Consider the following 14712-nt stretch of genomic DNA (forward strand, 5'->3'; position numbering starts at 1 on the left):
TTAAATTTTGAAATTTTCTAACATTTCGGTTTTTTAAAACATTATGTGCTTCGAGTACCTAATTTCAATTTTTCAAAATTGAAATTGAATTTTACTGAGCACTGCAATTTTTAATTTTCATTTCACCAACCACCAACACCAAGGTCAAAGGTGAGCTTCTTCCCAGTGACGTCACAAGCTTGGTGCCGTAGTAAGAGGGACGAGAGGGACGGGTTCTTATCAGCTTCGAAATTATCACTACCGGTAAACACTGGAATTTTCGAAATTTTGGAAAGTGATCGACAATTTTTTAATGAATTTTCGAATTTAGTCAAACTATTATTACGTTTAGTATATTCTGCAGTATTTTGAAGAAATCTCACGTGAAGGTGATTTGAAAAATCGCTTGAATATGTTCCAAGGAATAAGAACTATTGAATATTGCTTGAAGAATTTTGCATCTCCTTTTCACTCGACGTATTCAATTCGAAAAGTAGTCTTACACCGAGGTAAACTGAACAAATCATTTCATTGGTTTCAAAGATTCAAGACTGTCGATCGATGTACAAAAAATGCTCCACAGTATCCGTTTTACTTGACTTATTCAATCCGCGAAGTATCTTGTTGGAAATGTGGAATAGAAAATTCAGATAACTTCTACTGTGAGAATTGTAATGTTCTCCAAGAACCTGATTTTAAGCAGAATTACTTCGATTTATTCGGTCTACAGTTATCGTATAACATTGACAGTCCAAATCTAATTTCGAAGTACCATAAATTGCAGATTGCATTTCATCCTGATAAACATTCGAACAAAAGTGAGGTAATTGTTATGACTAATTTACGTATTTCAGTTCAGTACCATATATCATGATGAAAATATTACTCATTTATATTTTGTTCGTTACAGAAAGAAAAAGAAATATCGGAGAAGTATTCTTCGCTGATTAACAAAGCTTATGCGACGTTATCAAATCCTTTACAACGAGGTTTATACATTTTGAAAATGAAAGGTTCACCTATCAACGAAGAGGGTACTTCGTCAAATGATAGTCAGCTTTTAATTGAAATCCTAGACTGGAACGATGATATCGATTCAATGGATGATGCAAGAGAAGCTTCGAAAATAACTGCGAAATTGAACCAAATTATCTCAGATTTAACGAAGTAAGCCTGCGGTCACTGCTTTCAGTGTATTATTTTCGTCTGACTGACATTATTGAATTTTTAGAGAAATTTCCGAAGCCTTTGACCAAAATGATATCGAAAAAGCCAGAATATTATTGAATAAAATGAAATATTACACCAATGTTTGGCAGAAATTGAAAGTCAAGAAGCAGAATTTAGGGATACCATCGGACTAGTGGATAATGTCGGAGAGATATTTCAGCTGTGATGTTTAATTTAATATATGTAATTTATAATAGTCGATTTGGTCACATGAAGCACTACGTGCGCGAAAATAACGGTTAATTTGTTATGAGTTTAAAAATTATTGTAAATATACATATATCTATGTTTGAGTCGATATTTAGAAAATTTTGATTACTCGTCGAGTAGTTGGTAAATTTCAAATTCAAGTCTTATTATCTTAGTGTCATTTTTGGTGATCTAAAACAAACAAGTTCATAATTAGCATTACTTACCTACTTGCTATTTTCTCTTTGAGATAAGACAATTTTGTGCAATTTGAGTCGAAATTAGTTCATTTTTAATTAAGTGATGTATTGTTTTGTTCAAAAAAAAAAAAAAAAAAAAAATGAAATCTACTAGTGATGCTTTTTTTAGAATGACGAAACTAATTTTATATCGGTGAACACTTGAGCCGATAAGGTGATCCTTGTAAGTCGATAATTATTAAAAATTATCGTTTAAATTCACACTTTTCGGTAAAAAAAATGTCAGTACTGTTTTACTATTGCAAAGTAACTTCTTCCTATCTATAGCATTTTGTTTTTTGAAATGGATGGTTATATTTTCATCGTAATATTATTAGTGATTTTTTTGCTTTATTGCGTCAAAGAAAGTACGAGACCTAAACGTTTTCCGAATGGTAAGAGTGCACAATAATATTATTTCATTGCTGAGAGCTCCTATAATGCATTTATGTTACTCTTTTTGCGTAAAACTTACCAGTACATTTATTCATTATTCATTAATCTGTCAATGAACTTTTCAGTACCAATACCTAGTACTACATGATGTGCAATTTTTTCAGGGCCCGTATTTCTACCTTTTATTGGATCCATTTGGAGTTTACCTGCCAAAGGTATGGAGTATTCGATACCAAAATGGAAGAAAAAATATGGTAATTTAGTTGGACATAAATTAGGATACGAGAAGTTGGTCGTGTTTTGTGGAAGCCATGAAATTGTCGAAGGTTTGAAGCATCCAAATTTCCAAGGCAGATATAAATCAAAATTTTTAATGCAAAGAACCCTTAATAAACCATTAGGTGAGTATACTTACTTGGACTTGAGAAACTATCAACTAGGTATGATATTCGTCGTCTTATTTTGAAATACTTACTCGTATCATGTAATGCATAGTTCTATTTTAGGAATTTTTTTCGCCGATGATGAAACTTGGTCCGAAGTGAGACGTTTCACTTTACGATTTCTTGGAACAGTTGTAACGACAGAATTGGAGACTATTCTGCATGATGAATTGTTGGAAGAATTTAGTACCATTCGAAGCGGAGAAATTTATAATGTAAGTATTTTGTCAATCGACAGGAATTTTTCACATTTTATTATACCTATTTTTATAAAACACTGCAAATATTTGATGTTGTTTTTTCTTTTTGACAGATTGATGGAAATTTCATGAAAGTTCCCTTAAATTTGATCCTCAGAATGATTACTGGAACGCGTCGAAAAGATCACGCAGCTCAAATTGACGATATTCAAAAAAAGACTCAAAAAGCGTTCATAGTAGGACGTCTTACGGGCATCGAATTAGTTTACCCATTTTTTAAAGGACTATTTCACAATCACATTATTGTTGATGCTGTAGTTGCAGCTCAGAAATTTCTAAAGGTTGATTGAAGAAATTTTTCATCCAATTGTGCTCAATGAAGTTACATTATTGTTTTTAATTTATAATTTTTAATTTTAGGATAGATTGGAAGAACATAAAAAAATTTTCGACCCTCTAGACATCAAAGATTATGCTGATGCGTTTATAAATGAAAGTGCGAAAGAGGTTCAATTGCATGGGAAGGTCATTAATTTCACTGGTAAGATTTGGTATATTTATTACAATTTATTATTAAATCATCATTTTGGAAACTAATAAAATTTATGTGAATTTCGTGACCTAAATTTTACGTTTCATGTGCAACCACACATTGCTAAAAAACGTGAAAACAATTACCGTTTTTATATTGGTTTTTACCATCCAATTTTTGTGTGTATAATTTAATTTCTCCATTAAAATTAATCAATATTACATATAATGATTTAAGGACCGAATCATAAGATTGGCTTGGAAAAAAATTTGACATTCAAAAATCCGAAATAGGTACACCCACCAATTTTGAAAAATTGATGAAGTTTGAAAATCATTCATGACTGAATTACTTTTGAGTGGATTAATTATAAAAATAACAAGTTGCTCATCTTTTATAAAATTGAAGTGTTGGGTGCTCGTGCTTTCGCACCTACTTAACAAATCACACAGAAAAAAACACTTCGTGGTGTTCATCATTTTTTTTTTAAATTTGTTGATTCACACAGGTAACTCCTTCAATTTATAGAATAGGCAACTAATCTTGATGATCTTATTTTTTCTTCTACTTGAGAACTATCAGCAGTTCAATTTTGACCAACATTTCTCGAAACATCTCTGATGATGTGGATAACTGCATCTGATTTTACAGAGATATGTTATTTTAGGTGAGCTATTTTTTATCGTGTTTGACCACTGCATTTTTTCTCTAGACGACGAATTTCTATCATGTGGTGTAGATTTGGTACAAGCAGGAAATGAATCGCCGAGTAAAACACTAAGATTCATTTTATTGCACATCACCTTGAATCAACGTGTTCAGTTTAAATTACATGAAGAAATAGATCGAGTGATAGGCTCAGACCGATATCCAACATTATACGAAAGAAGAAAGTAAATCAATTTTCATCATGTTAAATATGTAGGTAATTATAAAATGCAGTATTATCATGATTGAAATGATATTTTATTGTGGTTTTAATCAGTATGCCTTACCTCGAAGCCACTATTTACGAAGGACTACGAATAGATCCGACAGCCCCCCTTGGCATGGTACACAGAGTTACCGAGGACACCCAGTTTAAAGAATATTTTTTGGAAAAAGTAAATACTTAATTTCTCTCGTAAATGAAATTAATTTTGTTACATTTTGTATGGCGCGTACTTATACTTTTTAATCCACTGTGTATTATTTATACTTACAGAATACGTTGATATTCTTTGCTTTGAAATATGTCATGCGTGACCCTGAAATATGGCAAAACCCTGACGAATTCTTACCTGAAAGGTTTCTGGGAAATGAACATTTGAAGAAGAAAATATTAACTTTTGGTTTAGGTAAGAGAAAAAATATATTCAAGAAATCGATGAAGACTACCTAATTTGAAATCACTAAAAAAAATTTTGAGTGTCTTCTCATCTTTTTGGAAATGTATCGTTCCTAAATAAAGTTTGATGTGATTGTGCTTCAGGTAAACGATTGTGTATTGGAGAAGTGCTTTCGAAAAATTTCATGTTCTTGTACCTGGCGTATTTCTTTCAAAGATTTTCGATCAAGTTACCGGATGATTATAAACCATCTACTGAGCCATTATTGGGATTTACGAATGGACCTAAACCTTTCGAACTTATTATTACAAGACGAGAGAAACGTATTTGAGTACACAAATAAGTACCTCATTGAGCAAGCATGCCTGTGATTGTCGAGTAAAATAGCTATCTAAATAATTTCGATTTCAATATGCTGGTTTTAAAAAATGAATGAATAAAATTTTCAAATTTTTGTAATGGCCATATTCTTATTAGGCTAAGAAAAGAAGCATAACCTCAATAGGTATTATTTTGTTGATTTCACTTTCAGTTTCACACAATCAATGTCTATAAAAATCTATAATTAACGCGAGGTACCTGTTTACTATCTACAAGATAAGAAAATGTTCTGCAATATAAATCAAAATGACTTCATTTCTAATCAAATCATCTCTTTTTTTAAAAAAGTGGAATCAATTAGGTATAATATTGGCGCTACGTCTTTTCTATGCGGAATGATGAAACCAATTTCATTTATCAGCGAACTTTTGAACTGAAAGAATTTTATGCTTCTTAAGCCCTTGGTAATAATTCGAATACTTACTCGTATTATCGTTTGAATTTACGTTGTTTTACAGCAAATTTCAATATTGAATCATACGCGTACCTACTCGAATAAAATGATATGTAACTTGAGTTAGGTATCAATATGTTTTTTGAAATTGATGCTAATATTTTTTTAGTCGCCTTGTTGGTGATATTTTTGCTTTATTGTATCAAAGATTGTAAAAGACCGAAAAATTTCCCAAATGGTAAGAAAATCTGAATTATTGTTACCTATTTTATTAATGTGAACGCCTATTTAATACAATTATGTAGGTATCTACCTTTTTTTGAAAAAAGGTAGGCACACTGATTTTTTTAGTAAATATTAAAACTTTGTGAAATAACTTTGCTTTATCATTACCCATGCATAATTACGAAGTGATTTTTTTTCAAGGACCCACATTTCTTCCTTTCATTGGAACCAGTTGGATTTTACCTGCCAAAGGATCAGAAAAATTGATACCAGAATGGAGAAAGAAATACGGTAATTTAGTTGGACATAAATTGTACCAAGAAAAGTTGGTATTTTTTTGTGGAAGCCAAGAAATTATCGAGGGTTTGAAGCATCCGAATTTTCAAGGCAGATATATCACAAAATATTTAATGCAAAGAACTCTAAACAAACCTCTAGGTAGGTGCATTTTAAACTTGAAAAATTGTTTGCTTGTACGAAACATTTCATGTGCACTTGTTTTTCAACTTGAAAAATTATGATAATGTACGTGTGGTTCTTTCGTAGGATTTTTTTTCGCAGAAGACGAAACGTGGTCCGAAGTGAGACGTTTCGCTTTACGATATTTTGGAACGGTTTTTACAAAAGAATTGGAAACTATTTTGCACGATGAATTGCTGGAAGAGTTGAATAACATTCGAAGTGGTGAAATTCATATCGTAAGTAGCCTTATTTATGTACTCAGCAATTTTTCACACTACCTATTTAGTAATTTTGAGAAGATACATAAATCTACGTAAGAAAAAGAAAACACAGCCTATTATCAAGGCATTCGAGAACACTAACTTTTTTTAAAAATGCACTCATGAAATATTGTTTTTTTTTTCAATCCGCAGATTAATGGAGCTTTCATGAAAAGTCCCTTAAATGTGATCCTCAGGATAATGACTGGAGTATATCGAAAAGATCACGAAGCTCAGATCGACGATATGCAAGAAAAGACTGAAAAAGCGTTCATAGCAGGACGTCTTACAGGCATAGAGTTAGTGTATCCAGTTCTTAGTGGGTTTTTTCAAAACCACCTTCAAGTTGATGCTACGCTAGCCATTCAAGAATTTTTAAAGGTCAAGATTTCAATATTACCTACCTAATGAAATTAGGACGTTTAATGATACATTGCAATGTTCTTAATTTTAGGCCAGGTTGGAAGAACATAGGAAAACTTTCGATCCCCAAGATATAAGAGATTATGCTGATGCATTTATAAATGAAAGCGTAAAAGAAATTCAGTTGCATGGAAAAATTATGAATTTCAGTGGTAAGACTTCTTCAAAAATTTCAAGTACCTACACCTACATTATGTATCTAATTGTTTTTTGTTTTTTTTTTTTGCAAAACGTTTATTTTTATTGAGGCTAAATTACGTAGGTACCTAATTCAAATTTACTTTCCAGACGCAGAATTTCTATCTTGCGGTATAGATCTGATACAAGCAGGAAACGAATCAGTAGGTAAAACAATACAATTCACTTTATTGTACGTTGCCCTGAATCAGCGTATTCAGCTTAAATTACACGAAGAAATAGATCAAATAATAGGTCCAGATCGATATCCCACATTGAACGACAAAACAAAGTAAATCCATTTATATTACCCATATAAACAGTACCTAGGTTATTTTTCCTAAAAAGAAACTTGTTTTTGATGTTTGTGAAATATTTAATTTAATATTTTGTCAGTATGCCTTACCTTGAAGCTGTAATTCATGAAGGAATGCGAATCGACCCGATAGCACCTGTTGGAGTGATACACAGAGTTACAAAGGATACCCAATTTAGAGAATATTTTTTTGAAAAAGTAATAGATTTTATTTTTTAGAAAAATATTAAATTTTGCTCTACTTTCATGATACTCTGTTTGCAGGATACGCTGATAAATTTCGCTTTAAAATATGCCATGCATGATCCTGAATTATGGCAAAATCCTGAAGAATTCTCGCCTGAAAGATTCTTAGGAAATGACGGCTTGAAGAAAAAAATATTAAATTTCGGTTTAGGTAAGGAAAAAATCGGTACCTATATGAAAATGTGTAGTAGAGACGATTTTAATTTTTAATCTGTGTCAATATTTTATTTTTTTCTTACGAGGGAATATTTACAACACGTCTACACGTCAACTTTGATTAAGCTGAAATTTAGCCAACTGAAGGAACAAGTCATCCAGACCGCAAGATCAAATTTTAAACTGCCAAATTAATTTTTCGTTTTTTGACAAATTTTTAAAGATGGTAGAAATAGCATATACCTATAACGTATTGGTACATTAATTTAGAGAAAACATAGAAATACGAATTTGAAAATCAATTCTGTCCTAATGTCGACCGCCTGAATAAAATTCATCCATTTTTGAGCAGATCTGAAGCTTCCAGCAAAAATTGACTTTTTTCCAGCAACATCAAACCGCCCCAGGTGAATCTGGATTTTTTTGTCAAAATTTGAGATTTTCAACTTGAAATAAATGCACCTTTGAACATCTCCGATTTGCGATTTTCCTGCCCTAATCGATTCAAAATGTCGAACTCGAGACAACATTAAAGTTTCAGCTGCCGAAGTTGCTTGCAACGCTTCCTGGAACAATTTAAGGTTACTGGAGAAAAGTCAACTTTTGCTGCAGGTTCTAGATCGGTTCGGAAATGCTTGCAGTTGATTCGAGAAGGTCGACTTTTGGCCATGAAAAGATTTTATGTAAGATTTTCATTCTATATTTGCTCTTTTTGTTTAGAAAATTAATTATTACCTATATCTACTTACTAATAAACCATTTCCGTCGAATTCAGAAATTCGTCAAAAATCTAAAAATCAATTTCGGCAGCTCAGAATTTGGTTTTGAGTTCTGACAAGATTTTTTTTAGTGAGCTCAATTTCAACTCAATCGGTGTTGAAAGGTTGTACATATGAAAGTTCTCTCGTTAATGTGTACCTACTTATCTTATCTCAAAATACTCTTATATTTCATTAAAGTTAATGTATCTAATATTTCAGGTAAACGATCATGTATTGGAGAAGTGTTTTCGAGGAACTTTATGTTTTTGTATCTGTCATACTTTTTTCAACGGTTTTCAATCAAGTTACCAGATAATTATAAACCATCAACTGATCCAATATTGGGATTCACAAATGGACCTAAACCATTTAAACTCATTATTACAAAACGATAAGGTGTAACTTACAACTGTATATATAAATGAATATGTGTCTCGTTAAATCAACCATGATTTAGTTTTTGAATTAAATTTAATTATTCTGAAAATTTGAATGACATTTTTCTGTAAGTAGTAATCTAGTGGGTACCCCTTTGTCAAAAAGAATTAATGGGCAGCCAAAAAATACCTAACGTAAACATGTAAAGCCACACCAATTTTTCAGTTTTGTCATTTTTTTTCAAAATTCTGTAGCTTGAACTTTCTGCAAAAAAATTTGAACTTTCGGTTCTGAAAATATTGAATGATTTGATATTTTTTCTTTTGGTTTGTTTTGAAATTGCGCGAATTAATTTCTAGCACATAGCTGCTACCTGCCTATTATTTATTATCAGTAAGTATAAGTAGGTAGATAATAATTATTATAGGGTAATACACAACACGATAATACGAACAATGACATATTTACAAAACACTTCTCTCACACTTACAAAGACCAAATTATGGATGGAATTTTTCACTCGTGACTCGTGGCAGTCGTGGCGTAAAGATGAAAAATTATTAGGGAAAAAATCAACGTGGCAACATTGATACGATTATACTTAATGCATTAAATACTATTTACCTAAAAACTTGATAGTATAGGTACCCGCGTGTGCATAATTAATATTTCAAACTACCTAGTACCTACTTATTCGTTGATCTTCTCTCTCATTATCTACCTATTTTATTTGATGGTTAACATTTTTTTTTGCTATTAATTTAGATAATTTTTGCATACTTTTTTGCTTGGAAAACCTTGAAATGAATTGAACCGACGTGTCGTTCGCGTCCTCATACGATTAATTTTAATTCGAGTTCACCGTTGTATACGAGTATCTAATTCTTTGTTTTATCTACAATAATGATTTTTGAAATTGGTTTCAATTTGTTCACTATAATATGGGTGATTTTTTTGTTATACTGTATCAGATCTTGCATCAGACCAAAAAATTTTCCAACAGGTAAGAAAATATGATGAGATATCTTAACTAGACGCGTTAAAATTCAAATAATGCAGTGATGATTCGAATAGGACCAATAATTCTTCCATTTATTGGATCTGCGTGGACGATACCTGCCAAAGGAGTTGAATTTTCAATTCCAAAATGGGTGAAAAAATATGGAAATACAATAGGTCATAAATTATATTACGAAAAATTGGCGATATTTTGCGAAAATGCGGATATTTATGATGGTTTAAAGCATCCTAATTTTCAAGGACGATATCAATCGAAGTTGTTTATGCAGAGGACCCGTAATAAACCTTTAGGTAGGTTGTTCGTTTGATACCAACATTTAAGTATACCTATGTGTGTGTACCTTTGCTCAGAGCCCATAACTTGGGTACCTACTGAATACGTTAATATGCATACCTACTTACTCAAGTGTGGCCGCTGAACTCGTTACAGGATTTTTCTTTAGCGATGACGAAACTTGGTCCGAAGTGAGACGTTTTACTTTGCGATATTTTGGGACAGTTTTTAATACAGAACTGGAAACTATTTTGCACGATGAATTATTAGAAGAATTTAATTCTATTCGATGTGGAAAAATCACCGATGTAAGATAATTTTTAACACTGGTACACGTTTTGTTTCTTCGAATTCGTAACATACGTGTATTTGTAGATAGGTATGTATATAATATTGCAATTGCGATTGCGAGATATTGCGCATTACGTAGGACTCAATGAGCATCGCATTTATTTGAAGATGATAAGAAGTTCATATAGGTTATTGTTCTTTTATGTGCTACTTAAAGGCATTACGTTTAAAACAAATTATCAAATTCTAGATTGACGGAAAATTTATGAAAACCCCTCTAAACGTAATATTGAGAATACTGACGGGAACGCACAGGAAAAATTATCAACATCAAATTGACGATTTGCAAGCGAAAACAGAAAAAGCCTTCATTGAGGGGCGAGTAAATGGTATCGAATTAGTATACCCAATTTCCAGGGGTTTATTCAAGAATTACATTCAACTGGACGCTATAAAAGCAGCACATGGATTTCTCAAGGTTATACATCGGTGTAAATTCATAATTTTATTTCTAACTGGTAAAAATTGCGTTTGGATGTATGTGCTTATTTTTGTTAAATTTTGTTTCAGGAAAGGTTGGAAGAGCATAAGCAAAATTTTGATGAATTAGACATCAAAGATTACACAGATGCATTCATCAATGAAAGTAAAAAGGAATTAGAACTTTATGGAAAAGTTGTTAACTTCACTGGTAAGATTTCTCAAAAACCGAAGCATTGTCTCTAATTTAAAATGTATTCAGGAATATTAAAGTAATATTTAAATTATGCTATTTCGCCAAAGCTTTTAGAAAAATTTCACCTTAGAAAACCTTTTCAACTAAATTTAAAAATACCTACCTAAATTATTTTAAAATTGAATCGGTCAGTGCAGAAAGGGCATAAGTCCATTTTTGCGTTTTTCAGGAATAACAAAAAACTGATTCATTCAAAAATCAAAAAATTTCAGTAAACATGCTTAAGGTCATTGAAAGAGGACCCCAAGACACAACTTTTAGCGCAGTTTCCAAAAAAAAATATTCACGTGCGCCAGTGCTGTTGCTGCCTAAACAAATGGGACTTAGACCCTTTCTGCACTGAATTGACAAAATTTCTTTCGAAATTTCTCGGGCACGAATGGGGCTTGATTCTACATCTAAGTACATCATTTAGACTGCTATCCCGTTTAAATTGACCAAAAACCCCTTGAGTTCTAAGACTTTTTGTCGAAGTTGTTAATTTTTTCATCCTTTTTCAGTTCAGAGATTAACTTAAATTTCAAAAAATGGTCTTCTCAAAAATGTTAGTTATTTTTCAAGGAATTTAAAAAATTTTACAAAAAAGTCATAAATGCGGATCCGCCCTTTTTCTGCGCCCAAATACCACTTTCCCGGCAGTTTTGCGGAAATCTGACATCACCAGTCGATCCGCCATACTTTGAAACCCCCATTTCCGCAAAAAAATTTTTTTTCAAAAATGTGACTTGTTACCTTTCTGCACTGACCGATTCATATTGTGAAATGATCTATTCTGTGCTTTATTTTCTCATGAAGCATAATGGTGAAGTTGGCCCGAACATTTTAGCTTTTGCCTTCAATTTTGTCGGTATGCAAGTTATTTAACTTCGCATATACCTAGGTAAATCATTCAAATTGCAACTAGAATTCGTTGTAATTTTTGTAATCAAATAAGTAGGTACTTATTAGGTAGGTACCTAAAATGTATTTCCTGATCAATTGATCTTGTTTGTTGGCATTTCAGACGATGAATTCCTGTCTTGTGGTATAGATATGTTACAAGCAGGGAACGAATCGAGTGGAAAAACAATTGAATTTCTTTTAATGTATGTCGCTTTGACTCAAAGAGTTCAAGATGAATTACACGAAGAAATCGATCGAGTGGTCGGTCAAAGTCGATACCCAACCCTGAACGATAAAATCAGGTAAGTACCTATCTTGCTTCTAAGTATTTTCGTCAAAAAAAAAAAAAATTATTATTAAAAAGTAGTTACACCAGAAAAATTGATTTAAAAATAACTGAATTTGTTTCATTAAGGATGCCTTATTTGGAATCGACGATTTATGAAGCGATGAGAATAAATCCAATATCTCCGAATGGTGTACTTCATAGAGTGACCGAAGATACCCACTTTAAAGGATATTTTTTAGAAAAAGTAATTTTCTTATTCTACGTATCGATGATAAAACGTAAATTTGAGTATTTAATAGGTAATTTTTATTTGCCAGATGATTAATTTCGTTTATGTTTTTATAAGGATACGTTGTTATATTTTGCTGTAAAATATGCCATGAACGATCCTAAAAAATGGAAAAATCCAGATGAATTTATGCCTGAACGATTCATGGGTGGTGATCGTTCGAAAAAGAGGTTACCAAATTTCGGTTTGGGTAAGTCATTCATTATTGGTATCTCGTTGATGTTGATCATACTGACGATCTAGGTATATATAAGTATCCTCTTTTGTTACTAATACCTAGGTAAACGGTCGTGTATTGGGGAAGTTTTGGCGAAAAATTTCATGTTCCTATACTTGGCATATTTCTTTCAAAGATATTCGATTCAGTTTCCGTCTGGATACAAGCCATCGACGTATCCTATTTTGGGACTTACGAATGGACCACAACCTTTCAAACTTATTATTTCTGAAAGAAAAAATGTGAACAGGCTTTAATGAACATTTTTTTTTAGATAGGTACCCACATTTCCATCATTCAGGTACTTGTTCTGCGCTTCTACACTTGATTGAAAAATCAGCTTGACCATTTTTATTATTATTAGGTACTTCAAAAAATTAATAGAAAATAAAAATTGGAGGAACATCAGAATATAATTTTCCTACGTATATTTGACAACATTGATTTATATGGTTTAATTTTGTGTAGTGAGAGGAGGGGATGCTTTACAAAAAAAAAAGAAAGAAAATGGCAGTAAGAATTAGAATATTACAGTCCTAGAAATTTTGAAAACGTTGAATACATATATTTTTTTGTAGCTATTTGAAAATATCAATGGGGAAATAGTCACACAAGTGATGAAATATGATACCAGGAAGGCAGAAGTAAGATATATTCTTCAAATGTTGAAGAGAATATGGGTCAGTGACTCTTGAAACTGCCAAACGTCCTAACTGCGAATGCCTTGCTCTAATTTCGGACATAATTTTTCAAAAGAAATTCAACCGATAAAAACAAAATCAGAAAAAGACAGTACCTAAACAATTTTCTATCAGAAAATGAATAAAAAATGTGTTCAAAGTTCCATTTTTTTCTATTTTCTTTTTCAATTGTAAAAAATGCTGTCCGAAATTAGGACATTTGACAGTAGGTCTAAATTTCAGTTTCTGAAAAATATTGTACTGGATGTTCCAATTGAAACTAGAATGTATTACATACATTTTTTTTTTTTTTTTTTTTTTTTTTTTTTACATATTATGTAGATATATTAAATACAACAATGAAATAAAATGTTAATTAATAAAGTGTAAATAAACATTTAAAAAGCAAGAAAATATATACCACTATACAGTAGTTAGAACTCCACTTATTTTAGTCGATCGTCAGAATGCGAGTGTCAAGTCAAGAAAGTACTCCAGAGCCCAACTGAGTATGCAATAGGGCGGGTCGAAAAAAAACGCAGGTGTCAGAATTTTCTGAAATTCACATAGGTATGTGGTTCCTTTTGAGTTGAAACCCCCCAAAAAATTTTTAGCCCCTCGCGGCACCATGGGGCTGAGCCACGTGGCCTCAAAGTGGGGCCATTTTAGCTAAAAATTCACGTTTTTCAGGTTTAAAGCCCCAAAATCGATTTTAAAAATTTAGTCTTAGCACTCAATTTATAGAGTTTGAGATGCTGAATCTCCCTGTGGAATTCATTTTTTTTTTTTCGGTGGTCGCTTACGTCGGCAACTTTTCGTTGAAAGTATGAAAATTGCTGATTTTAAGGTGTCAGGAAAACGTTTCCGCGAATTTTGTCCAAATGGTGTTTTGTAGGGGGACATATCGATGTAGTAAGTTGTATATGTAGTCGAGGGGTTAAATTTAGAATCATTAATATGCCCTCAGATCGCTGATATTGTATAAAATACCAGTCACTCCTCGCCCTCTCAAAAAAAATTGTAATTCGAGTTTTTGAACCTTTCAATTTGTAATTTACCAATTCGTTCAGTATGCATGTTTAAATCACATAACAAACTTCAAAAATTGCAATAAAATTATTACAAGTTGGAATTCTAATTTGTAATAATTTTATTGCAATTTTTGGAGTTTGTTATGTGATTTAAACATACATACTGAACGAATTGGTGATTACAAATTTTACTGATTCAAAAACGTCAAATTATTTCGGTAAAAATTCGTCACTGTTCATTCAGTTGAAAATTACTGCCAATTCAGTAGTTTTTTTACTGAATGAAAA

The 14712-nt window shown here is 31.8% G+C and overlaps 5 protein-coding genes across 6 annotated transcripts in view; 4 read left to right on the plus strand and 1 right to left on the minus strand.

Moving 5' to 3' along the window:
* Positions 1-10260, minus strand: part of LOC135836621 (uncharacterized) — a 30452-nt gene extending 20192 nt beyond the window's left edge. The window contains exon 1 of the mRNA XM_065351569.1: positions 10138-10260. The gene's annotated coding sequence lies outside the window, so the exon portion shown is untranslated. The remainder of the gene's footprint in view (positions 1-10137) is intronic.
* Positions 160-1502, plus strand: Hsc20 (iron-sulfur cluster co-chaperone protein HscB-like protein, mitochondrial). Its single transcript, XM_065351575.1, has 3 exons — positions 160-802; positions 890-1146; positions 1211-1502. Exons 1-3 carry the CDS (start codon positions 392-394, stop codon positions 1341-1343), a joined length of 801 nt encoding a protein of 266 aa, XP_065207647.1. The 5' UTR covers positions 160-391; the 3' UTR covers positions 1344-1502.
* Positions 1656-4995, plus strand: LOC135836625 (farnesoate epoxidase-like). The gene is made up of 9 exons (XM_065351574.1): positions 1656-2032; positions 2198-2434; positions 2540-2691; positions 2790-3017; positions 3097-3217; positions 3921-4101; positions 4194-4311; positions 4413-4545; positions 4680-4995. Exons 1-9 carry the CDS (start codon positions 1942-1944, stop codon positions 4865-4867), a joined length of 1449 nt encoding a protein of 482 aa, XP_065207646.1. The 5' UTR covers positions 1656-1941; the 3' UTR covers positions 4868-4995.
* On the plus strand, positions 5264-8824 carry LOC135836624 (farnesoate epoxidase-like). The gene is made up of 9 exons (XM_065351573.1): positions 5264-5549; positions 5738-5974; positions 6083-6234; positions 6412-6639; positions 6713-6833; positions 6970-7150; positions 7255-7372; positions 7439-7571; positions 8557-8824. Exons 1-9 carry the CDS (start codon positions 5447-5449, stop codon positions 8730-8732), a joined length of 1449 nt encoding a protein of 482 aa, XP_065207645.1. The 5' UTR covers positions 5264-5446; the 3' UTR covers positions 8733-8824.
* On the plus strand, positions 9073-13826 carry LOC135836623 (farnesoate epoxidase-like). 2 transcript variants are annotated; one of them, XM_065351571.1, is made up of 9 exons: positions 9073-9718; positions 9775-10026; positions 10166-10317; positions 10551-10778; positions 10871-10991; positions 12040-12220; positions 12334-12451; positions 12554-12686; positions 12777-13826. In XM_065351571.1, the coding sequence occupies exons 1-9, from the start codon at positions 9619-9621 to the stop codon at positions 12968-12970; spliced, it is 1479 nt and encodes a 492-aa protein (XP_065207643.1). In that variant the 5' UTR covers positions 9073-9618; the 3' UTR covers positions 12971-13826. The 2 variants fall into 2 exon arrangements, with proteins under 2 accessions (XP_065207643.1, XP_065207644.1); XM_065351572.1 differs by having other exon boundaries at positions 9790-10026.
* Positions 13827-14712: the final 886 nt, after the last annotated feature.

Source organism: Planococcus citri, chromosome 2, assembly GCF_950023065.1.
Source record: "Planococcus citri chromosome 2, ihPlaCitr1.1, whole genome shotgun sequence".
NCBI classification, from domain to species: domain Eukaryota; kingdom Metazoa; phylum Arthropoda; class Insecta; order Hemiptera; family Pseudococcidae; genus Planococcus; species Planococcus citri.